At 41.5% G+C, this 27,214-nt stretch overlaps 1 protein-coding gene across 1 annotated transcript in view; it reads left to right on the forward strand.

Annotated features, from left to right (window-relative positions):
- Positions 1-27,214, forward strand: part of LOC133352818 (HEAT repeat-containing protein 5B-like) — a 51,279-nt gene that overhangs the window by 1,772 nt on the left and 22,293 nt on the right. Inside the window, 17 exon segments of the mRNA XM_061568739.1 lie at positions 1,312-1,523; positions 2,932-3,040; positions 4,611-4,760; positions 5,081-5,252; positions 7,886-8,043; positions 9,995-10,244; positions 11,656-11,811; positions 13,448-13,698; positions 17,200-17,311; positions 17,939-18,091; positions 19,603-19,702; positions 20,242-20,351; positions 20,979-21,142; positions 22,383-22,558; positions 23,444-23,549; positions 25,357-25,547; positions 26,731-26,890. Of these exon segments, the coding sequence (XP_061424723.1) occupies positions 1,312-1,523; positions 2,932-3,040; positions 4,611-4,760; positions 5,081-5,252; positions 7,886-8,043; positions 9,995-10,244; positions 11,656-11,811; positions 13,448-13,698; positions 17,200-17,311; positions 17,939-18,091; positions 19,603-19,702; positions 20,242-20,351; positions 20,979-21,142; positions 22,383-22,558; positions 23,444-23,549; positions 25,357-25,547; positions 26,731-26,890 (2,730 nt within the window).

Here is a 27,214-nt window from a genome sequence, read left to right on the forward strand (position 1 = left end):
TGATATCTAAATCTGGTCATGGGTCTGCTAGGCCAACTCCGATGTGAACGGGTACAAGTACTGTATAGGACATGCAGCTGTGGTGGTTCTGGCCATGCCACGCCTCTGCGCACTGTGGCAGGTCTTAAATCGGTGCATGCTGACAGCATTTGCTCCAATATTCGTTATGAGGCTATAAAGGCGAATCCTTTGTCTTGTATAGTGTTTGTGCCTGTAGGTGTGTGTGGTAAGTGGTAGTGCAGCGGTTAGCGCGCCGTGCTACGAAACCGATTCCAGCTCACGGCCAACACGAGTGACGATTATCTGAATCTGTCCTGGGCCTCCCCTAGGTTGACTCAGCCTCAAATAAGTATCTGGTGCGATGTGTAAACATCGTCACTAGGGAGACAATGTCGGCCGGACGTGGTGCAGGCCACCCACCCCTTCGTGTACCGTTCCAGTCTCAAAGGTGCTCGCTAACAGCACTTGCCCCAACCTTCTGTTAAGGCTTTACGGGGGGGGGGGGGTCTTTGTATGTGGTCATTACAACTGTGCTGTGCTGGATGGTGTGTGCTTGGTGGCTTATGCTGAATGGTGTGTGGTAGATGGGTATTCGCGAGGGTGTGCACTGCAGGTTGTAGATGGATGGTTCTATCCATGTTAATGTATCGATCTTAACTGTACGATGTTAAAATTCAGATTCAACAAGATCCATAATTCACTTATCTGGTATTTGGCAGGTGAAATTCTTGAATAAAACAAACTTGTTATTCTGTTCATCCCAACATTGAAATTATATTTTTTATGACCGGCATATGTTGTTCCATTTATATTACAATTATATGTTATGTGCACATTGTGCAGTTTTTGCACATTTTAACCATTTACATTTGGATCGGAATAATGGTCACTAACAAATATATTATTTTAAAACGCTGCAATGATATTGAAAAATGTAAAAATAGAAACCTATGTATTAAGAACAATGAACATTTAAATCAATATTAATAAAGTTAAGTCTGTGCAACATACCTCACTCAAAAGGTTGAACAAAACGAGTGATGAAATTATCATGAGAGAGAATGTCAATATTAGATTTGACAAAGATAAACTACTGACGAAATATTACATTTTAATATATATAAAAGAGTGATTGATTTTAGGACATAATGGAAGTTAATTTATGCCTGAATTGTGAGCATAATATATAAATCCATCAACCATGAAGGTTCTATCTTGCTTCATATTTTTTGGAGAAAGTGCAACTGATACTGAGTAAAAGGAAATGTTCCATCACTCTCTTTGAAAATGTTAATATTTTTTTATTCACAGATAGACACAAGGCAGAACCAGAACCGGCTGGTGGAGCAACTCACCAACTTGATGAGCGAGGCCCCTGGGCCACCGACTCGTAGACTCATCGCTAAATCTCTGTCCACCCTCTACAGCATTGGCGACACGTTTTCAGTCTTCCAGACCATTGACAAATGCAATGAAATTATACGCAGCAAAGATGACTCGCCCAGTTATCTGCCAACAAAACTGTAAGTCGTTGATTTGAAAAATATATATATTGTTGCACTGTTTTGGTGTGCATTTTATAATCCTGTCAAATGAACCTCATGGCGGTACCCCGGGGTGCCATAGTACACCCCGGCTCTCGCATAATGTCCGTGATGCAGTCACTGTTAGTCTGTTGATGGTCGGCGATGCGGCAATCTCATCTGGACGAGCTGTACACGATGCACTATTCAAAGTTTAATTTTTCGATGACGTATTTTTTATGCTAATGTTTGGCGTTTCACATCGAGGAGTAGCACTCATTTTTTATTGATTGGTACCCGAGTCGCGGAGTTAAGTACATCCCTTGAAAAAATAGTGTCTCAGAAATAAAATATTTAATTGCCTTGGCCATTTTGTATTATTTGGTACCCTGGGGTACAGTCATAAGGATCAAATAATAAATACCTAAAATAATGAAGAATTATGCCTTCAGTTACGTTTAAATTTTAAACCTGGATAGATTGTTTCGTTGACAAAACTATTCAGCTCCACCCCAACCCACACCTCGGCACACATTTTACATATACAGCCTGTCACCATACACCCTTAGCCCCGCTGCCAAGCTCAATGCAAGTGTCAGTCAATGAGGGATCACAGCAGATGTGATGCATCTCTAGCGGAATAACAATGAACTGGCCCAGGGTTCATAGTCAATTTCACTTTGATTACCTCAACTACAGAGCGTTATGTTTCGTTACTGGTTAAAACCAGGAATGTATATTTTTTTTGTTTAGTTTCAGAGCAACAACTTCAATTTAGTTTTGGTTGATGAAAAATATCGTATAACTCTTGTTTTCAGTTAATTTGACTTCCTGGTTTCTAGGCATCAATTGGGTAATTTTCTCGGTATGTTCCCGTTTTAAACATATCGGTACAGGTAACTTGGCTCCCTCTCTGCTGCTATCATGGTATATTGGCACAATTTACATTTGTTTATTATATGACATTGTGGTTTTTTATATAAAGGGTTGGTTTCTGTTAGTTACCTCTCATTCCTAAGCATAATGAATATTGTTTCTGAGCAGTAGTTCGAAGCTATCTTTGGGCTTTCCTGAATCTTGCAAGGTGACAGTAAGTGTAAAATATAGGCACTGATATTGACCGGTCACCACAGGTCTCCCTTAAAGCAGAGGAATACTGGTAAAGTCACATAGGTTGAAAGAAAGAAACAAAAACGATGACGTTTCGATCGCAACACAAGCAGTCGTCTTCAGGAAAAGGGGCCCTCTTCCCCCACCCCCTTTTTTTACAAACGCTTTAAGTCAAGATTTCAGAGGAATAGTGTTCATCTTAGCTAGTTTAATGTTTACATGTTTAACTAATGCAATATCTGCCACGATTATTTTTACAATGTTGTCGTTTTAATACGAACGATGTGTTCCTTCTTAGATCTGCTGTTGCCTGCATTGGAGCCTTGTACGAGAAGCTGGGCCGCATGTTGGGGAGCTCTTTCCCAGACACGATTGGGAACCTCATCAAAGCTGTTAAGAGCGCAGAGGTACAATATTAACAGTGACTTAAAATTGCACATGTCACAGATAACTTGTCAGCATTATCTACGCTTTAATGGCTATTGTTTGAATGCTATTGTTTTTGTATTACATGATTAATACGCTATTCATACCGTCACTGAAATTTGATAGGTATGTGAAGTGTCCAATTCATGTTTTTTTTATTGTAGTCTCCAACTGTGGGTTGGTAGAGTAAGATAACACCGTGGTCATGGTTCCCCTCACAATGCTGCCACTGCTACACATCTCTTGCCCTGCATTGGTGTGCATAGCCAATCTGTTTAGAGGCATGCCACTCTTTGCTGGCAGGTTTCTCAGCTGCGCATGTTTTATAAATTAGAGACATACGATACCTCTTAAAAACCACTACCAAGCACATGCAACGCAAGGCTAAAACAAGACTCAGAATGCAGGTTCCAAGACCGATTCCTGAAGTAATTGTAATCGGATGTATTATATGCCACAGCCATGTCAAACATTGAGTTTGCTTGTCATTTCAATAGTAGACCCTTGGTTAACAGTGACATCAGTTAATGTTTTTTGGTTAACATTGTGCCCTCCCATAGGACCCCCATGGTTTCGACAAATCGTAAAAATATTGATTAACCATACGTTTATTTTATGCACGCAGGCGCCAATTTCAGGCCAATCCGAGTGCTCGTAATTTGGCTGAACCATGCCCTCAGCCAATCGGCGACGTCCATATATGATCGTTTATACCTTTACTGGCTTTGTTTACATTACGTGTTCTGTTTTAGCAGTGGAAACAGCTCTCTCTTCGCTATGGGGACCTCATTTGCCAGTAAAAACATGATAATTGGTTCTTTACCCTTCTATCTGGCAACAAAACTGACACCTTTTTACAAGGAGTCATGTCTGCATAGACCACAATACCTGCAGTCATAAATACAAACAAAAGACATAACTCTGATAATGTGCACTGTCCTTGAAGTTGATTGGTCCACACCCGAGACAGCTTTCCTTCGAGCCTAGTCTCTGGCAAATGAGGTCCCCATAGTGTAGATGTTTACCCCGAGCTCTCATACTCTGATGGTACATTGTCTTTGAGTTGTGCGCCTTTTGGCGTCTTCTGGTCCAACCCATGTGAGACTAGGCTCGAAGGAAAGCTGTCTCGGGTGTGGACCAATCAACTTCAAGGACAGTGCACATTATCAGAGTTATGTCTTTTGTTTGTATTTATGACTGCAGGTATTGTGGTCTATGCAGACATGACTCCTTGTAAAAAGGTGTCAGTTTTGTTGCCAGATAGAAGGGTAAAGAACCAATTATCAGCTCTCTCTTCGATTAACAGTTATTTCGGGTAAACAGTAGTTTTCGAGGGACGGATTAAAAAAACGTTAACCGGGGGACTACTGTATACACACAATTTTAATTATATTGAGGCCATTTGGTGGCCCAGGCGGCACCACTGCTTAATGTGCCAATCACAATGGCAGAATTTTTGAAGAAAAAAGTGGTTTCAAAGGTCATTATGACTTCCTTCTTTGCTCATATTTAATTGAGGTGCGTGTCGTCAATGTTTTGTTGTATTATCAGTCGCAGGGTCGAAGTGAGATTATGATCAGCTTGCAGAAGATTCTGAGTGGTCTTGGTGGAGCAGCAGCTTCGTGTCACAGGGACATTTACAAGTCGGCTCGTGTTTGCTTGACGGATCGCTCAATGGCGGTTCGGTGTGCAGCTGCAAAGGTATGTACTCTATATGAATGTGTAGTAGGTAACCGAGTCTTTATAAGCATTTATTTCCACGTGTTATGATTACCATTGTGTCAGCAAATAAACAACGCAGTTGTCAACACTACCTTAAAGGAACAAAAATATAATCTGTGGCATTTCTTGGCAATGGCCCTTTATAGCACATCAACAAGGGGTCATTGCCTGAAACTTCAACAATTATATATATATATTTTTTCAGCAGTTTAGTTTACAAGTGTTAGATATTTTCTTGCATATTGTGCCTGTGCACCACTGCCAACGCAGCATCGCCAAATAATGATTTGCATCTGCAGTGTCTCCTGGAGCTCCAAAATGAAGCGGTGTTTCTTTGGAGCAGTGAACTTGAGAACATGGCGACAATATGCTTCAAAGCGTTAGAAGGATCCAATTATGATGTCCGAGTGGCTGTGTCTACACTCCTTGGCACCGTCTTGGCCACGGCTGTTTTACCCAAGCATGCAGCAGGTAAGGAAGCTTTTTTTGCTTAATACTTACAACTGTAGGTGTTTCCATGTTTGCTCCTTAAACACTTTAGGACCCTTTGTTAACCCACCGCTGGATTTTTGGGATTTTGTTTTCACGTCTTATTGACGATGGTGATGTTTAAAATCAGTCTCTATTATCACTAAATAAATACTGCAGAGAACAACACGTTGGAAAGCTTTATACCATCTATGCATATGCCTGATGTGTGTTCCTTGTTACTACATTCAACTTGTATCCATCTGAGTGAATTGTTTCATTTATTGATTCCAAATATTATGTATTTTGGGACTCCCAGAAGATATTGGCTGTTGATGGTTGGGTCAATTTTGCCGGGTAGAATGAATATTTCCTATAGCTCTGTTGGCAAAATATCTTAATCACAAATGGTTCGATGATAAGCTGATATATAATATTATAACAAGAACTAAAGAATAGCACAGGGCATCTTCCAAGACTAGGTTGTACAGGTTCTCAAACAGTATAGGTTCAGGTCATGACTTAGTTGTTGCATAGATAAGACAGGAGCTGGCAGACAGGAATCTAAGTAGGAAGTCAGCCAGAAAACGTTTTTCTACTATAGTATGATAGATAGGGATTTTATTTGCAATTAGCCATCACAAAAATAGTTGGTTGCTTAAGTTGGTGTTCTGATTTGTCCTTAGATCCACGAAAAATATGTTGGATCACTATCCATGTATCCACCACTGCTGGTTTATCAGAACAATGCAATAAACAAATGTTTTAAATACACTATTTACATTTGAATGAATCGGGAGGAAGAATGAAACGGGCTGTGAAGAAGTAGATGGAAGATTGAAGCAGAAGGAGGCACACAAACCAGAATTCCACTTGTAATTGTGTCCACACAAAAAATGTTGCACAATAGTTTACTTATTCTTTGGGTCTTTCGGTAAAGTCACGTAGATAGGTTCAAAGAAAAATGACTGCAACGCAAGCAGTCATCAGGCTGAAAAAAGAGCGGAAAGCTGCTGAGGCAAACTGTTTTAAAGGTTTAAAATGGGTGTAGCCCAAGAGTCATAAACAAAGTGGGTGGAGCTATTGATGTTAATGTAAGAAATTAGCATGTTAATGTAAGAAATTAGCATGTTAATGTAAGATCGGAGGACGACCTCCATGACGAGCGCGCGGAGGTGGCTAAGCTGTGCGTGGAGGTGGCTAAGTTGTGTCTGTGGCAGTAGTTACATTGGGGAAACTACGCGACATGTCTCGGACCATGTTCGTGAACATGAGGCAGATCTGAAACACGGTAGGACCAAACAGCTCGGCCATGGCTGATCATTGTTTTAATGCGGTGGGCTCACACGAAATTGATTTCTTCAAGACAAAGGTACTCTGCAAACCCACAGGCTATCAACAAAGATTAATTCATGAAGCCATCCATATTTATAGACACAGACACAATTTCAACCGAGAAGATGGGTACAAACCAGTGGCGGCTCCTGCAAAATCTCTCAGGGGGGGCAAATGTCTGGATGATTGATAAGGATAAGGTCCACCCATGCAATGGATAAATTAACAGCTTAAGCATGTAAAGGCAACTTCACTTCTTTAATATTAATGAAAAATAAAGTGACTCTTACAATACATCTTGTTTCTATACTCACTATTATTACAATCCACTCAGTTTCTTTTATTAAAGATTCCACTAGGTGGCGACAATTAATATTTTTGACTGAAACGTGCTTACGTATGATGACGTAAGCACGTTAGTGCGAGCCCTCCCGGAAGCCATAGAGAATGCATTGGAGCGCCCGCCGTTCGAAAAAAAACATCTTTGAATGTAAGTCTATGGGAACACTCTGGGCGATTCTCAGCCAGAGTGAAATCGCCCAAAAAGAGGCGGTACTCCACAGAACGTGACATGACGCTGATTGGACTATATCCAGAGGCACAGTAACGGCTCGCGTAACTCTGTGGTTCAATGACATTGGTGGTGCGTCGCCCAATCGCCCTAATGAAGAAACCGCCCCTGGTACAAACTGAGCAATCATTGGAAGGAGGTTATTAACCAGTTTAAGTCATAACTGGCTGTGATGTTTCCATCCTACCTTCCGATGTTAGTTGTTATTTGTGGCTCTCTGATTTTACATTAACAGCTAAAATTTCTCAGCCACCTCGTGCGCCGACGTGGCTGCGGCTCTGCGATCTTACATTACATGCTAACGTCTCTCACGTTAACATAGCCACCTCCGCGCGCTCGTCGTGGAGGTCGTCCTCCAATCTTATATTAACATGCTAATTTATTACATTAACATAAATAGCCCTGCCCACTTCGTTTGACCCTTGGGCTGCACCCATTTCAAACCTTTAAAACAGTGCCTCAACAGCTTTCCTCTCTTTTTTTTAGCCTGATGACGACGGCTTGTGTTGCGATCGAAACGTCATAGATTTTTGTTATTTTTGTTATTTTTCTTTGAACTGATCTACGTGACTTTACCGAAAGACCCAAAGCATATGAATTCCTGCAGTCACGAAAGCTTTAAGTCAAGATTTAATAGTTTACTTGTAATGGTGATGCAGTGGCAAAGGATGCGATGTTGCATGAGGATAATATGTATATTTGACTTGAATTATTTTTTTCTCATTTGCAGTGATGAGGCAAAATGTACGCAAAGCAACCCTGGAGGAGGTGTTTGAACTCCTGGCCACGGGGTTTCTGCGTGGGGGCTCTGGCTTCCTGAGAAGTGGCGGAGAGATGCTCAAGGGTGGAGGCTCCATCCCTCGAGAAGTCCGAGTTGGTGTCACCCAGGTGTGCTACTGGATTACCGTGGTTAAATAAAACACATTGTTTGAGTTTCGAGCTCATTTGATTTGTTACACAGATGAATCCGTTGAGCCACTTTGGCCGGCTATTTTACAAGGGAACATGCGTGGTGCGTGACCACGGCGGCAATAAAAAGCGGTTTTAGTAAATCCGGTTTTCATAGTTGGCCACCAACGCGCTCTGACGATACACAAAAGGATCACCGTTCTGGTTCTGGGACTAGAACTTAGACAATTGATGAATGATGTAACTCTTAAAGCGGGGGTGTGGGGGAGGTGGGAGGGGGGGCGCACTTCTGCGAGCCTTCAACATTTTTCGAGAGTGAATGACCATAGCCCTGGACATTTCTCAAGTATTTTATCGTGTCTTATCTGCCACTAATTTCCAGGCTGCCATTTGAAGTCGAATCTGAAATGTAATTAACGTACAAGTAAACCCTTGGTGTTCGTGGGGATACGTTCTTTGAGATCGGCGCAGATATTTAATCCACGAATATTAATACTTAAAGCTTCCGAGGAAAATAGTGTTAGGGGGCATAAACGTATCTAATTATGTTTTTAAACATATAAACTGTATGTATATATTACTTAATACATGTGATTTTACTTACCTTTAATAATGATGATCATAACCATTTTAAAGTGCTAAAACTTCTGAGGCTATTGGAGGGAGTTGGAGGATCTTTGGGGGTTCTTTTAGGTATTTGGTGGATTTGTTTCGGGGACCTTTTGGATGAAGAGAGCCCAGTCGGTGATGCCGTCTCTGGATATCCAGGGAAGACAGATTTCAGTTGATGTACGGGTTTGAATAATGAGTTTAATGGGGGGCATCGAGGGCAAAACGGAGAGCAAAGTGGTGTGGCGGAACAGCACGTTTCGGGGTAGATGTGGTAAGCCAGGCAGTAGATGGTGCTACAGTAATCAAATATGGGCAGGATGGTGGCATTTATAATGAGCCAAGAATGTCTGTGTGTCCGGCGCGTGACATCACTCCACGTCGGCCAGCCCCCCTCATTAATAATCATGAACAGATGACGTGCTCCACATGGACCCCCCCCCCTCATTAATAATCATTAACAGGTGACGTCACTCCACATCGAACAGCCCCCTTCATTAATATACATTAAGAGATGACGTCTTTCAAATGGACACCCCCCCCCCCGCCATTAATAATAATTCGCAGGTGACGTCACTCCACAACCCTCACTACAAAGGCAGAACCCTCACGTCACGTGATCTCCGTAACACTCTTGAGACAAAAAGGACGTCATGATAAACAAGGGATTATAACCTTTGAATGAAATAAGTCTGTCACCACGGTCTTACAAATTGCACACAAATTGATGCAATGAATATCACGTCACGGTCTGCTTTTTGCTTTAGATTAAGTTTCAAATTTACTGAAATACACCCGTCCCTGGACGGGCAAAAGGATAGTTAACTATATTCAAGCAGAGTTGAGTTAACATCACTAGCCCCGGCCACTTCTTTATGACCCTTGGGCTACACCCATTTCAAACCTTTTAAAACAGTCTGCCTCAGCAGCAGATCATGCTTTCACACCTGATGATGAATGCTTGTGCTGCACCCAAAACGTCGTGATTTGTTTAATTGTATACCTACGTGACTTTACCGAAAGAACCAAAGAGTATGGATTCCTGCAGTCACGAAAGCTTCAAATAAAAGTCATACATATGATATTGGAAATAAACCTATTTTTCAACGGTTTTATGTAACTTGTTTCCCATTTTAAATTCAACTAAATTACTTTTTTGCACATCATCCCTGGTAGTAATGGTACGATAATATTTCAATGTATTGCGTGATAAATGTACACTAAAGTGCTTGTGCAATGCTTGTGATGTAGACTTTACAATAACGTGGTTGATTTTACGTAATTGAGTAAAACAAAAAAAAAGTGAATTTTGTTTTCACAGGCATACGTTGTGTTTGTCTCGACGATGGGAGGACCGTGGCTGGAAAGAAGCTTCCCCACATTCCTGATGCACATCCTGGGGCTCGTGGCCAATCCGAGGGCAACTCAGAACCACGTGGAGGCCGTCTACTCCCGCCGCTGTGTGTCCTTCATTCTGCGCTCCACTGTGGGGACCCTCCTCGGAGAAAAGGCTCAGGTGGCGGCAGCCAAGGATATCTGCCAAGCCATTACAAAGCAAATGAAAGCACTGGGTAGGTAGTTGTGGAGCATTCCGATACGCTTCTTAAAATCTCGTACAATGTTTTTCTATTATTGTAGCATTCATTTTTAGTTTTTTTGTGTTTGTTTAAATTCTGATTTGTTGTGTTCTGACTGCACTTTTTATCATTTGCCTTGACTTCATTAAAACTTAACACATTTGTGCATAGCACTACATTAAAAGGACTCACAAAATAAGAAATGTATTCACGCACAATTATTTGTATTCAAAGAAACATAAAATGTAGCTTGCACATTGCATTATGGGTAACCTTATTGAAGTGGTATATATTTTTGAAGAGGCCTATTGTCTACTTCATTAGCATTTTTAGTAGATTTTATCTATCCTCAACAATTTGATCCTCAATCACTTGGAGTTATTTCTTAGTTATCAGAATGACTTCTGTCAAGCACGGTCTACAAGTATGTATGTATGTATGTTGAACTTCTTTCACGTCGTACATAACCAACCGTGCTCATTGGAGGTGTGGGAGAAGGACAACAAACTAAACACAAAATGCAGTTTAAAAAAAATGAGTTTTAAATCTAGATTTAAAAGTACATAGCTTCAGTGGCATCCAAATATCGGAAGGGAGAGTGTTCCAGACGGCCACAGAAGCGCATCTGAAATGGCGCGATGCGGTCACTGATAGCTAGCTCATGTGACTTGTGTTTGGAGTGCAAGCCTTCAACATTTTTCGAGAATAAATTACCATAATCCTGAACATTTCTAAAGCATTTGATCGTGTCTCATCTCCCACTAATTCCCAAGCTGCCATTTGAAGTCCACTCGAATCTGAAATGTAATTAACGTACAAGTGAAACAAAACACAGGCAGTACACTTTTTCCCAGTAACCCTTGGTATTCACGGGGATTTGCTTGTGGAGAACGGCGCAAATTTTAAATCCGCGAATATTAATACTTAAAGCATACGAGGAAAATAGTGTCAGGAGGCACTAACGTATTGAATTACTTGTAAATATATAAACTGTACGTATATATTAATTAATACATATGATTTTACGTACTTTTATTATGATGATCATAAACATATTTAAAAGTGCTAATATCAACAAAGACATTAGTAAATCAATATTATATTAGAGTATGTAATTCCAAAAATTGTAACAAGGAAAGCATTCGCATTGTTAATCAGTGCGGCGGACAAAGGCCGACTGATGGAGAGTGGTGGGGGGCAACGTTCGCGCTCTCGCCACCCATGCCGCTCTAACGCGAGCACTACTACTTGTTGGCCGCGAATATTTAAAATACAACCACGAATTTCTAATCACAACGACTGCGCAATAAATTTGTCGTGGATTACGCAAAAGCGCGATTGTACATCCCGCGATTATTAAGGGTTTAACCGTATTCGACCTTTGACCTTTTTGTTTTCTTTTAAGATGCAGCGGCGAGTGACAGCAACACAGACAACAAGGCAGGCTCCGTGGACATGTGTGCCTCCCAGCACATGCTCGTGTGTGCACTGCAAGAGCTGGGCAGCCTCATTCTGGGCCTCAGTGCCACAGCTGCTCCCTTGGTGCAGGAGACACACACAGGTAATGTGCATTTTTAAATGTGGCAAACTCGTGAAGAGACGTGGAGCTAAATATATCGTACGATATCTGTTGCTGTGTTTGTTATGTTTTATTTATGTTTGATTTTCGGAAATCTATTTAATACAATTGTAGTGGGTAATCAGGGAGAGCGAGACTTACTGGAGGCAACACATTTATTTATTTCCTTAACAGACCCTAACACAAAGGGGTAGCGGCCACTTCCACCCAATACACTACGGAGGTATCTCCTCTAGACTATCGTGCCCTCACACTGGTTAAGTTTCAACCCTACACTGGTTAAGCTTCAGCTCGACCCTAGCCAGGGGTTCGGGTCCGGTCCTCGGGCTCTTCTCAGGGCGAGTCTTCGGGTCTTCAGTGGGCAGCTCCAGGTCATCAAATGCTCAACAGCCTCCGCACCCGTTCAGGGGTCCAGTCCCGGCTTTCCCCGACCCTGGCCACGCCCGCCCACCTTCTAGATCCTTCGAGAAGGCCCTGGGCTGGCCGTACGACATCCCCCAGCCCCCCTCTAGGGGGCCTGGGGTCCGCATTTCCAGCCATAAGCCCCCTTGGGTTCAACCGGAGTGCCATGGCCTGGCCTGCTCCGGGCACTCTTCCGCACCCTGTTGACTGGGGGCTGGCATTGCACTCCGGGAGCAGTGGCATCGCCCCGTAATGCCACTACACAATTATTGAGTATCAGTTATCGACAATTATTCAGTAGCATATTTAACGTATCCTGCATTATTGACAACATGAAATGATCAAATCAAGAGGTATTAGACATGTTCAATTATCAAGCATGATTATGCTGCATTGCAATATGTTGTCGATAAACTACTGCTGGTGCCAATTTAATTGACAGTATATAAAACACGTAGCTATTTTACATGTTCAATTCTGGTTGGAGAGTGTGTATGTTGCCGATAATTGAGGATATATTCAGTTATCTTTGGTTTTTTCGGTAAAGTCACGTAGGTAAAGATAAAATAAATTAAAAATGAAAACAAGTAAATGTAGTTGTTTTCATTTTTATTTATTTTATTTTTACCTACGTACGTGACTTTACCGAAAAAAACAAAGAGTATGGATCCTTGAAGTCATGAAAACTTCAAATCTAGAATATATAAATACGTTAGTTAAATATATTGTCGGAAATCAAATATAAAAAGAATAATCACATAGCAGATAATCCCATGCTTTAGCTATGTTTTATGGGCAAGTTTATGCAATTTCAGAGTTCCAGGTGAAATAATATTGATTCATAGAATATTTATTCTTAAGCTCACAGTGCATGCAATAACTTTGCATGTTTAAGAGGCAATTTTTTTCGATTAGTTTCACTCAACTTGAATCACGGTCCTGGAATTCCAGGAGGGTGAATTTATACTGTTTTTATTATTACTGTATGTAAAGTAGAATAGTGAATGAGGCAACATTATTCAGCATATTACCACATTTGATCTCTACCATAAAAATGCTAAAGAAATATTTAGGTATGTTGAATTTCTTTTGCACCATACGCAGCCAATCGTGCTAATCGGAGGTGCGATTATTGTAACTAAAATCCGTTTCTCTTGTTCTTTTGATGGCATATCTTGAAGAAATCTATATCTAATTAACCCTTGTCCAATTCCAGGTGTTGTGGATACAGTAATTTCCGTCCTGCTCCATCCAAGTATATCAGCACGCTTGTCAGCAGCCTGGTGTCTCCGCTCTGTGTCCATCGCATTACCATCTCAGCTGACTCCTCTGCTTGAGCGATGCACAGAATTTATGAACAGCTTAAAGAACTCTCCAGATGCTGTTACAGGATACAGCTTTTCCATTGCAGCCCTACTGGGCAGTGTGCAACATTGTCCTTTGGGAGTTCCTCACACAAAGGGAAAGGTAACACTTTTGTAATATTAATAATGTCATTCATTCTAAAAGTTTTAAGATTTTAAATATCTCCATATTCTCTGAAAATTGGTGAATACAGATGTTCTTGTCCAACAGTCCCATAATATTGTGGGGTTTTTTTTTGGACAGTTTCATTAAGGACTGTTCAGAGTACGTTGGGAAACCTGTGCATATGAGGGGAATAACAGTGGTTCACACGAATGATAGAGCAACCCACTTGCTGTGCTGTCAGCTCCTGGATACCTTGGGAGTTCTACAAAGCTACGTGAGCCAACCCTTGCTTCCAAAGCATGCGCCAGCTCACTTGGCTCTTACTGCTTGTCTACCTGAGCCAGACAGATACATATTTTTGGTAACATTTGATAATTATCAATAATTATCACATTTTATAAGTATAATTAGCAAGGCAGATAGGAAATGTTTAAAATGTTTTGGCTGAGACCTTCCTTTACCAGTGGCAAAATATAGTAATAGGTTTTAACCCTTTCAACTGGTATAAAACTGACACCTTTATACAAGGCATCATGTTTCATCATCAGAGTTGTTTCTTTTTGTTTGCATTTTGACTACTTGTGTTGTGGTTATTGCAAACTTGATGCCTTGTATAAAGGTGTCAGTTTTGTACCAGTTGAAAGGGTAAAAACCTATTACTATGTTTTTGGCTGTGGAAAAGCTGTCTTATTGTGGTTGGTTTGTAGGTTTACAAGGTCTGATGAGATTGGGTGCATTTTAGGCTAATGTCAAATCAACAAACCTGCGAACTAGTAGAGTGAGCAAGCTTTACTTAGTTTTTCCACTCTTCAAATTGCACATTTTCAGGTTTAAGAAATTACAATTTCTTACACTATGGGAACCTCATTTGCCAGCAAAAATATGATAATTGGTTCTTTACCCTTCTATCTGGCAACAAAACTGACACCTTTTTACAAGGAGTCATGTTTGCATAGACCGCAATACCTGCAGTCATAATACAAACAAAAGAACAAAACTCTGATAATGTGCACTGTCCTTGAAGTTGATTGGTCCACACCCGAGACAGCTTTCCTTAGAGCCTAGTCTCATATGGGTTGGACCAGATGACGCCAAAAGGCGCACAACTCAAGGACAATGCACCATCAGAGTATGAGAGCTCGGGGTAAGCATCTACACTATGGGAACCTCATTTGCCAGCAAAAATATGATAATTGGTTCTTTACCCTTCTATCTGGCAACAAAACTGACACCTTTTTACAAGGAGTCATGTTTGCATAGACCGCAATACCTGCAGTCATAATATAAACAAAAGAACAAAACTCTGATAATGTGCACTGTCCTTGAAGTTGATTGGTCCACACCCGAGACGGCTTTCCTTAGAGCCTAGTCTCATATGGGTTGGACCAGATGACGCCAAAAGGCGCACAACTCAAGGACAATGCACCATCAGAGTATGAGAGCTCGGGGTAAGCATCTACACTATGGGAACCTCATTTGCCAGCAAAAATGAGGTTCCCATAGTGTAGATGCTTACCCCGAGCTCTCATACTCTGATGGTGCATTGTCCTTGAGTTGTGCGCCTTTTGGCGTCATCTGGTCCAACCCATATGAGACTAGGCTCTAAGGAAAGCTGTCTCGGGTGTGGACCAATCAACTTCAAGGACAGTGCACATTATCAGAGTTTTGTTCTTTTGTTTGTATTATGACTGCAGGTATTGCGGTCTATGCAAACATGACTCCTTGTAAAAAGGTGTCAGTTTTGTTGCCAGATAGAAGGGTAAAGAACCAATTATCATATTTTTGCTGGCAAATGAGGTTCCCATAGTGTAGATGCTTACCCCGAGCTCTCATACTCTGATGGTGCATTGTCCTTGAGTTGTGCGCCTTTTGGCGTCATCTGGTCCAACCCATATGAGACTAGGCTCTAAGGAAAGCCGTCTCGGGTGTGGACCAATCAACTTCAAGGACAGTGCACATTATCAGAGTTTTGTTCTTTTGTTTGTATTATGACTGCAGGTATTGCGGTCTATGCAAACATGACTCCTTGTAAAAAGGTGTCAGTTTTGTTGCCAGATAGAAGGGTAAAGAACCAATTATCATATTTTTGCTGGCAAATGAGGTTCCCATAGTGTAGATGCTTACCCCGAGCTCTCATACTCTGATGGTGCATTGTCCTTGAGTTGTGCGCCTTTTGGCGTCATCTGGTCCAACCCATATGAGACTAGGCTCTAAGGAAAGCTGTCTCGGGTGTGGACCAATCAACTTCAAGGACAGTGCACATTATCAGAGTTTTGTTCTTTTGTTTGTATTATGACTGCAGGTATTGCGGTCTATGCAAACATGACTCCTTGTAAAAAGGTGTCAGTTTTGTTGCCAGATAGAAGGGTAAAGAACCAATTATCATATTTTTGCTGGCAAATGAGGTTCCCATAGTGTAGATGCTTACCCCGAGCTCTCATACTCTGATGGTGCATTGTCCTTGAGTTGTGCGCCTTTTGGCGTCATCTGGTCCAACCCATATGAGACTAGGCTCTAAGGAAAGCTGTCTCGGGTGTGGACCAATCAACTTCAAGGACAGTGCACATTATCAGAGTTTTGTTCTTTTGTTTGTATTATGACTGCAGGTATTGCGGTCTATGCAAACATGACTCCTTGTAAAAAGGTGTCAGTTTTGTTGCCAGATAGAAGGGTAAAGAACCAATTATCATATTTTTGCTGGCAAATGAGGTTCCCATAGTGTAGATGCTTACCCCGAGCTCTCATACTCTGATGGTGCATTGTCCTTGAGTTGTGCGCCTTTTGGCGTCATCTGGTCCAACCCATATGAGACTAGGCTCTAAGGAAAGCTGTCTCGGGTGTGGACCAATCAACTTCAAGGACAGTGCACATTATCAGAGTTTTGTTCTTTTGTTTGTATTATGACTGCAGGTATTGCGGTCTATGCAAACATGACTCCTTGTAAAAAGGTGTCAGTTTTGTTGCCAGATAGAAGGGTAAAGAACCAATTATCATACAATTTCTTAGTGGCACGTTTGCATGTGTGCTATGGAAATACGACACGATTTGTTCTACAGGGCATTGTTATATGCTAAACGGAGAGGTAAATCAATGAACAAGTAGAGTTAATTAGGGAACTAGACATCAATATTACAGATCCCATGTCCTTGTCGGTAACAGGATTTATAGATATAATGATCACACATCAGACAAGTTTGTAAATTTTATATACAACACATTATTTTCATTTATAACTAGAGTCTTACAGATTCTGAATGTGATCACTTCTCAAGATTATGAGCAATATAAATATAAAATGAAACGTGTCTCGAAAACACTCAACAATGAAGTCCCAGTACAGGAGTCTTATGGAAGGCTTGTGACTAAGCAAGCCTTTCCTGGATAAAGGGCATTCATATTACTGTGCATAGAGATGTAAGCATGTATTGTCTGTTCACAAATATATTTGTACATTTACGTCAGCTTTCAATGTTTAAGTCCTACCTCTGTGTTTTGCAGATGGTAATGAGCATAGCAGAGGATTTGCTTCGCACAGCAACGCAGAACAGCCGCTTGTCTCTGCAGAGAACCCAGGCAGGGTGGCTTCTCCTGGGCGCCCTCATGACATTGGGTAAACGATCAGCAGCACACATTTGCACATCGCTATTGTACGTGTTCCCTCGTAATTATTGAAAACATCATTTTCTGTTCATTGTTTGGTGGGTGGAGGTTGGATGGAACATAGGAGTTGGGTTAGGATGAGGGTGTATAGGCCAAACTAAGGAGGGATGGTAAAGTGTGTGTTCGAGTCTTGTTCTTGGCTTCTGCAATAAAGCAAGGTCTGCACGCACACCTCTGCCCTTTCTGCATTGATAATTTATATTCCAATTGTTTGCAAATATGTAACAGCTGCCATCAATATAATCATATGAATGGCCAAAGCAGTTATCCATCTCTCATTGGGAGGACCAAACTCCTAATGTACCTTGGCCTCCGCCCGACATGGGATTTGGCAGCCCTTCGTGTAGTCAATGCAGGCTGTTCGTTTTCCTCAGCAGAATGGCATAAAATTGAGTGTGAATTTTGGCGAATTGTTTTCCCCACTGGTATACACTTAACCAGTGCAATAAATCACCCAAACTCCCAATTGCATTTGTGGTTCCGTTATTTTCTTTGATGAACTAACCACCCCTTGCCATCTAAGATTGTTCGCTGTCCCAATTACATTTTGTTAAATAACATGCATGTACTTTTGCAGGGCCGTCAGTTGTGAGGTATCACCTCCCGAAGATGCTGCTCTTGTGGCGCAATGTCTTTCCGAGATCTCCAAAAGAGATGGAGGCAGAGAAGACCAGAGGGGATTCCTTCACTTGGCAGGTCACCCTAGAAGGCCGTGCAGGAGCACTGTGTGGTACGAATCACGTGGCATAGTCGTGTGCTATAGGGCGTTGTATTCTGTCTCATTTTACCGTTCAAAATTCGTTTAAACCTGTAGGGGGAATATTTACCATATTTACGGGGAAATATTTTCTAATTGCTCACATCGAACAAACGCAAATATCTTGACTTAAAGCTTTCATGACTGCAGGTATTCATATTCTTTGGGTCTTTCGGTGAAGTCACATAGATAGGTAAACTACGACTTTTCGATCACAACACAAGCGATCGTCATCAGGGTGAAAGGTCTTATAGTTAAGTGGAAACCCTCCCCGTAGAGGCGTTTAAAACACAAATATGTTGTGTTTAGAGGCCGATAAAAAAATGTCACGTGTCCTTTGGTGATTATATATATTTACCCTGTATATCTAGAAAACAACTCATTGCAGTATTTGTGATGATATGTAACCTACTTTTAACTAACTATATCAAAATATTAAGCCACGACACATTTGTCAACAAATGTGTATAAAATTAGATGAGTGGACAATATTTCTCAATACATTTGTCCCTCTCACGGAAAAGTATTTTTTACACAAACCAACAGCCCCATGGCCTGGAGTTAATGTCAGCAGTATTGATTCACTACAAGCAATCTCGAGACCGGTTTCAACATAGTGTCTCATTATTAGAGTCTGGCTTGCTATAAGCATTGCTGGTGAACTGCTGAATGTTAGAAGCAAGGACCCTCTTTTAAGATATGCATCCTCGTGCATTGTAAAATTATGTTATGCATGACTTGAATTAATCATTAGCATCATGGAAAATTGTGTAAAATATACTTCAATTTTTTATGTGGAGTTATAAATATTTGAATGAGACATGTTCTGCTTATCATGTTATTTATATTCTTCACAAAGACACGAATGATTTTCTGAGTTATGTAAGTATTACATTGTTTTGTTTTAAACTCTGACCCATATCTTAAAGAGATCATCCTTGTTTATAACATCTAGCAATTAACTTTCATTAATTAATGCAAGCCCAAATGTATACTAAGTAATGGATCTTATTTCGGGTGTCCTTTAGATTATTATTTTAATTCAATAATACATCCGATGCGCCCTCCGGAAGAATGTTTTTCGTCAGTATTTATTTAAACACTAGACTTGTTTTGATCTCAGCATGTTGAATCATAATACCAGTTTTGCATATTCATGTTGGCTTGCCAGGAGAAGGCAGTACAGAAACGTTTGGACAAATTAAATTTGTTCCTTCTCTGTGGGATAGCCTCACACGCTCAGGATTTGCCCATGGTCCGGTTTCCCCGCACATGCATATAAACACTCATTAATCAGCTGAAACATCTTCATATGAAGAGGACCACAGAGCTTGGTGCTGGCTCGGTGCCTTCCAGCTTGTTTGTTGTTCCTCAGCAATTTTGAGCTGCAATTTGCATGATCAACTCTAAATAAAACTAAACTAAACATTATGATTAACATTCGACCATTTATTGTTATAAGTTGTTGATGTTTACTCTCTCAGCCATGCGTAGCTTCGTTGCGCATTGTGGGGAGCTGCTAACTGAAGATGTCATCAGGAGACTACTCAACCCGATAGAGTGTGCCATGCTCATGATGACGCAGTAAGTGACAGATAGATTTTGATTCGGTTAAAATGTGTCTTAGGACTGTTACTGTAACATCTTAGAATGTCTTTTGCATGAGTTTGTTATATCAGATTGGTATTTTTTAACGCCATGTTCCATATTTTACATTCAATTGCGGTTACAGCAAATATTTCACCCTCCTGGCAGACTCATGCCCACTTGCAGGCTGGTGCCAAGTCTCGTGGTCCACCGAGTTAAGCTGCCATCAGGGGGTCCCCTATGCTAAAATTATGCGCTCTGAAACATATCTTTATGTTATGGATGCAAAATAAATTTTAATTCAACTATGATTATAATTGTTATTTTATAGCAATGACCAACATCGGTATGGGGTGTTTAAATATCAGCTTCATAATGAATAGTGTGCCCACTCACATTTAACAATGATTGTGTTTGTAGAATTTTAATGACAATGCATTTAGTTGATATATATTGATAGTAACTTTATTTAAAGCTGTCCCTGAACATATATGTACCGGCGACGTGGCTAAATTATCTTCCTGCTTTTGTTGCAGCATCCCATCTGTCATCAAGACACATGGTGCACACCTCAAGGCCAGTGCAGCCATGGTCAGGCTCAGGCTGTATGACATACTGGCTCTCCTCCCACCAAAAACATACGAAGGTAAATAGACTTGTTTACCGCAAAAGCTCTGGTATCTGGCACTTTACCATCCGAAATTCTGTCTTTGCCGGCATCTGTCATAGACGGCAATACAAATCTTCCTTCACAAATCTGGAAAAATTCCGACAGCCATCCGGCATCTTGCCATGCACTTGTTATAGATCTCTTGTTTGCGGAAGCTTCAGGATGCTGCCGAGTTGTGGCGCTAGCGGCAGTCTGTACATACAGTACTGTACTACTGTATCCTGTACTCTAACAGCCCCACTGCTTCTCTGCAATCAACTTAGAATGCTCTACAACTGGCTGATGAGTGCCTCTGTAAAAGAGTACGTAATTTCTTATATCATAGTTAAAATGTAGGCTTAGTTTCTTTCTTGAAAAGTTTTATGCATTTTGAAAATTTGGTGAACCATAAGTATAACTTGTATAACCGGCATATTTGATTAACTGACATCCTCCATTCCCCATGGAAGCCGAATAACAGAGAATTTGCTGTATATGACCATACAAACAAAAAATTGCACGATTACAGCCGACAAGAGCGTGAGGTGCACACATTTTTGGAACGTGCCCCTCTGAAAATAATGCAGTAGCGTTCAATCTACATGTAACATCTTCTTTTTGCAGGGAGCTTCAGCGCCTTGCTGCGTGAGCTTGTAGCAGAGTTTACTCTAACAGATAATGCTGCCAACACAACGACATCACTCCTACGCTCCCTCTGCCACTGTGACGACAGTGTGCTGCTGGGATCTTGGCTGCAGGAAACTGACCACAAGCTCATTGAGGATCAGGTAAAGGAATACATAGAAGGCAGTACCGGTGCCTTTGTCATTGCGCCTTCACCGGTTCCCCACCACCACACCTAGCCTCACGACTCTACCCTTGCGCTGAGGCTCACGGTAGAACCCTACGCAGTAGCAGTAGCGTCACTCAAAATCTGCTTTGGACACCAAGGGGGTCTCGAACTGTTACAGCCTCACGTCACTCTACACTGCACGACTATACACGACACGACTATACACTACACTATACACTACTATACACTACACTAAACTGTTACAGCCTTATGTCGGTTCTCCGCTGTCGTCGCCTCGGTGTGGAACTATCCATTTGCACATCTGCAACATGAAACGCACTCTGACTTTGAAGAAACATCTAAAGGCCTATCTGTTTGGTCAGGCTTTCCAGCAGCCCTGAGCTTGGCTCCATGCCGTTGAGTTGTTGACTTGTCTACAAAATGTGCCACGTTATAAATGTCATTATTATGAAGGCTTTTAATAATGCCATTCTTTTGTACAACAATGGGCAACAAATGCTGATCTACACATCATAGCCGTGCATGTTTTGAGCATGCTCTTATCTTTCTTCCATGTCCCAATAACTTCCCTCAATTCATTTTAACTTATTTGTGCATTTATTGTTCACCAATGCTCTCACCATACTCGCTTTCTCATCAGCAATAATGTTTTTATTATCCCGTGTTGTTTGACAACTATATCAAATGTTTGTATCTTGATATAACAAGCACACATTAGCACATTTGATAATACTATATTGAATGTTTAACTATTATGATGTACTTACATGGGATAATCTTGTTGATTGATGATGTTTGCATTTTCTTCTGCTTCACTGAATGTTTCAAGCTCAGAGTGTTAACAATTTTAACTCGGCTCAATTAATCTGGCCAGGTGGCTCAGCGGTTGAGTGAGTGGATTGCAATCAGAAGGTTGCGAGCTCAATTCTACTTGGGGTTGACTCAGCCCATCATCCCACCAAGGTTAATAGATGAAGTATCAGATTGTGGGTATTTCTACAGCAGTTATCCTATGGAGAGACTCAACCTGCCATCGGAATGAGGAATTTCCACAACTAAACAGGAGATGATAACTGCCTCTGCTCATTTGATTTGGAATCACTTTGACAACTGATTGTATGAATATTGTAAATATATATAAAATATGTATCTATATATCTATAGTAACGTCTGTTGTGTATTTTAATTTATACTGTTAATTTTATTCTGTTAAGTTGCAGCCAAACAGTGCCTCTGGCAGTGGTGCGTTGGAGCATGACCCCTCGTCCATTTACCTGCGGGCGGCGGAGGGGGAAGCTGTGCCCGGGCCGCTGCCGCTTGGCGTGTCGGTGATTGATGCCTCGGTCGCTCTCTTTGGGGTCGTCTTTCCACACGTTTCCTTTAAGCACCGGTATACTGCCTTCTCTCTGAATCCTTCAATGCATCGTACTATATTTGAATAAAAGTTTTGCTGGCCGGGGCTGATGAGGGGGCACCACGGTGGTGAGATGTTAACTGCCTCGCCTGGTATACAGGTTGTGGGTTCGATCCCAACCCTGATGCCTGCTCTATAGTCGGAGTTTGTGGTGTGTCTCTCCCTGTGGTGGTGTGGATTTTTCTCCGGATCATCCGCTTTTTCCTTCCACATTTAGAATAATGCGTTAAGAGTATCTGGCTGTTATAAATTTCCACATAAGCCACTTTGTTGAGCTATCATTTGTGGCCAGGTCGCTTCTGAAAAAGAGCTGTATAGCTCAGTGGGCCTTACCTGGTAAAATAAAAAAATGTCTTAGGTGTAAAGAGTTTTGTTTATATTCAAAATAAAATGTATGGTCAGGCCTCAACATCTGTGTGGGTTAGGTTCTTGAAAATCTGCGCGAAAGTAGAATTCTTGAATGTAGATGCTTTGTGAGTTTAGGTTTTCCCCTTTTTTCTGGCAACAAAACAGGTGTTAAGATGTTAAAACACCAAACTGAAACCTTTCACAAGGAATCATGTCTGCATTAACCACAATACTTGTGGTCAGAATGCAAACTAAAATATACTCTGATAATATATGCATTGTCTTTAAAACTGATTGGTCTACACCAGAGACAGCTGTCTCTGGATGAAAGATTAATGTAAGTTTTATAACTTGTTGTAACTAGCAGATGGCACAATCATGTGGTGTTTGGTTGTGTGCCATTGACGCTACAGTTTTCAGTTACTATAGATGTACCCTTGCCGTCACATTTTGGGGTTTGTATTACTGCAGTGATGTTGGAATCATTATCGCATTAATGCCGTTCCGTTTCAGGCTGCAAATGTTGGAACACTTTGCTGAGTGCATCAAACAAGCCAAGGGCATCAGACAACAAGCAGTACAACTAAATATATTCACAGCTGTCCTCAGCGCCCTGAAGGTACTTCATTTACGATATTACGACAATTTGTCGAATGTACATATTTGACAAAACAGACGACGAGCCATTGTCTGACCGCAAACTGGGATGCGTGGGGCACAGCCTCGTGGTGCCTTGTATGCTTGAACAAGTGCGGTGCCTTTAGCTGACTCCTGAAGGCAGAGGGAGTTTGAATGCTTTGGATGTGGACCGGCAGAGAGAGTTCCAGATGAGGGGAGCAGCCACACAGAAACACCGCTCAGCCGGGACATTTTCTGATGGACCGAGTTATACTTTTAAATGACTAATAACTTCTTCATTCTCTAATTTTAAACAGAAAATTATAAAATGCACATTGTGCAATATTAGTGTGCAGGCAGATCTCTCCGAACGCGTGGGGGGTTACATTCCTGGAAAATGCCGTGTTGGGAAAAAACGTGTTTGACAAATAATAGGCCTTAGGGGAAAAACAAGGTTGCGTTATGCACGATTTCCACTCTTGTTATTGTACTAAATGATGGTGAGTTGCTCTCAATGTCATGTGTGTGTCTACACTCTTTATTTTTTTATTTCACCTCAACAATAAGCCCCCGTCCCCATTCTTTTCCGTACTGCTGCACTCACGCCCGACGCTCGCCCCTGACTTGAACGTTAATGATTCGCCATCTAGGCATCTGTATGACTCGCGTCCTCAACGAATGGACGACTCGACGCATGCGGCAATATGCGAACATACCGTTGTGCGTGTTCAGTGCTACATTATCATATACACAAAAAACATACAATCACACAAGAACATACATGGTAAATAAATCGTTCTCACAGTCGATTAATTCACACCTTTCCAATGGATGCAACACTCTCGTGGCACTACATTTCGACATGGAGAGGAGACAATCTCAGCCACGTCAAACCACATAGAGCCGAAACATCACCCCCGTGTTCTGAAAAATAGAAGTCGTTTGGTAATAAACCATGTTTAGCCAAGGTTTTCCTGTACTTCAGTTTGCTGGCGCAACACAAAGTTCTGATAGCGGACCCCTGCAGTAGATGTAGGTAATAGATGATAGATGAATTTGATCATTTGTAAAGGGTAAGGTTATAAAGACAAATGTTGTGCAGCTCTGCTTGCATTTTTTCCCACAAGTGAATAATGTTTTCTCGCTGAAATAATGTTACATTCTTGAATATCGTGTCTTCAACAAGTTGGGGAATTTTAGTTGTTTTGCGAATTAACTTCATATATTTTAACTATAATCTGGAATGACAGTCCAATTTTACGAATAATATATTCCACAGATATCAAACGATGAACATGCAAATACACTTTGGAGCTCACATTGCTTTAGTTTTTATTTATTTTGGCAATTCACATTATTTGATATGATTATATTGGTTTACACCGAGTTAGGTATTAGTCTTAGGGACATTCAGAAATCCTCCTTTTCATTACATTCCAGTTCCAATGTTCTTGTCAATTGTTCCCTGTCCTTGTGCAAGGGAGACCTGTCGAAATTGCAATGGAACAGTTGAACCAGTGGCAAATTACTGCAAGACAAAAACAGTACGAGTTACATAATTATGCAAAGATAGCACTATCTTATGCAGCACAAGTGTATGACTCATTTCAACTAAAAACATACAAATGTTAGGCTGCATAGCAACCATTCTGCAATAAAGATGATAGATAAACATTTATGCATTGCTCATCAGAGTCTTGGCTAGCAGTCAGTGATTTACCTGTGATGGAGTATTGTTCTGATAACGTTTTTTCCGGAAAGGTGATGCAACTTGTGTATTATCGGTATGTGAACGTGTTATTTTGCAGGGCCTTGCAGAAAACAAGAGCTCTCTGGGCCTCGAGGAGGTAAAACGATCTGCCCTTGCACTCGTGCTGGGAGCTCTGGACAATCCGAACCTGATTCTGCGCTGTGCCGCTGGCGAGGCCCTGGGCAGGATGGCGCAGGTTGTGGGAGAAGCCAGCTTCATCGCCAAGATGGCTCAGAACAGCTTTGACAAGTACGCAGCGCAAATGTCACAAACGTCATCGTTTTCATGTCCATATTTTTATATTTGCCATTTACATTGATAATTGCCACATTGGACAGCAGTGGGATGACTAACCTACAACTTGTGTGCTTGTCAACAAGCCAGTGTACGATAGCTTAACCAGTCTATTATTTTATATAGACATATATGGCGCCTTATTCCAAGGCGCTTTACAACAATTATAAAATTATACCTAAGATGATAATAGTGGTTGAAATGAATAGTGGGGTTATTAAAAGTGGTAGTGCAGTTATGTGACAGGAGAACAGGTGGGAGTGGTTAAGGAGGGGTTGGGGTAAGTGATAGGGTTAGGGTAGGCCTGGTCATAGCTGGGGGGCAGGTGTAGGGAGTAGCACTAGTGCTAGTGATTAGGGTTGGGGTAGTGATGGGATAGTGATAGGAGTAGGGTGTAGTGATAGGCGTTAGGGTAGCGATAGGGGTTGGGCTAGGCCTGGTCGTAGCGGGCGCGGGATCAGGAATTAGCAGTAGCAGGATGGGCTAGGGAGATGAGATGGCGGTTGTTTTAAGGGAAAAACGGAATCAGGTTTGTGATGATGATTGCTTTATGTGCTGCAGTGGGAGTTTGCTCCAGTGAAGGGGGATCAAGAAGGGAAAAGGAACGAGAGCGAGACAACGCAGGGCGAGGGAGGCACAGAGGGAGAGTAGAGATGGGGAGCATAGAGGATGGGATGGGACAGAGTAGTAAGAGATGACACGAGCAAGATAATGCGGGGCAAAACCAAAGAAGAATGTGTAGACCAGAGTGAGAAATGTTAACAGACGGCGACAGTCGACAGGGAGCCAGTATTTTGTATCTGTCGGGGGAAGCGAAGGCGAAGACAGGAAGGCCATGTAGTCAGCATTGTCAAATTATGCCATCTCCTCTAGTTCAGTTGGATTGCAACTGAACAACTACTTCCCAGGTAGCCTTTGCTCGAGAGATAATTATATAAATCACTGTAGAGTAACACAATTACATTGGTAAGAAAATATGTATCGAGGTTATTAAATGTTATGCAAAATCAATTTGTGTCACCGTGTGTGCCTAATATTGATTCACTTAACCGTACACTGTCAGTACAACTGGTAGAGTTCAACTGCAAATATAGACAAGTGGCAGTATATTTCTAACTTGCATTTTTCTACTGTGCAGGTTGAAAGCAGCTCGGGATGTTGTGTCACGTACTGGCCATTCTTTAGCTCTGGGCTGCTTACATCGTTACGTTGGTGGAATTGGATCTGGGCAGCATATCAAGACGAGTGTGAGCATCCTGCTTGCTCTAGCACAAGACAACACTTCTCCAGAAGTGCAGGTGAGATTATTGTTCTCCGGTTTTATTCATGGGGTAAAGACAAATGAAACTGATGGTGGGATTATTTTAACGCTCGTGGCACCACTTCTGGGTAACCCCTCTTTACTGAAATGATAGCAGATAATAAGAGTATTCTTTGGTTCTTTCGGTTAAGTCACGTAGAAAAAAAATATAATAATAAAAATACTCACGACGTTTCGATCACAACACAAACCGTCGTCATCAGGCGGAGAGAAAAGGGGAGTAAGTCTCTAAATGCAACTGTTTATAAAGGTTTAAAATGGGCGTAGCCCAAGTGTCAGAAGGAGTGGGGGACATGAGCCA

Source organism: Lethenteron reissneri, chromosome 41 (assembly GCF_015708825.2).
Source record: "Lethenteron reissneri isolate LAM-NWPU_2019-01 chromosome 41, ASM1570882v1, whole genome shotgun sequence".
Lineage (NCBI taxonomy): Eukaryota > Metazoa > Chordata > Hyperoartia > Petromyzontiformes > Petromyzontidae > Lethenteron > Lethenteron reissneri.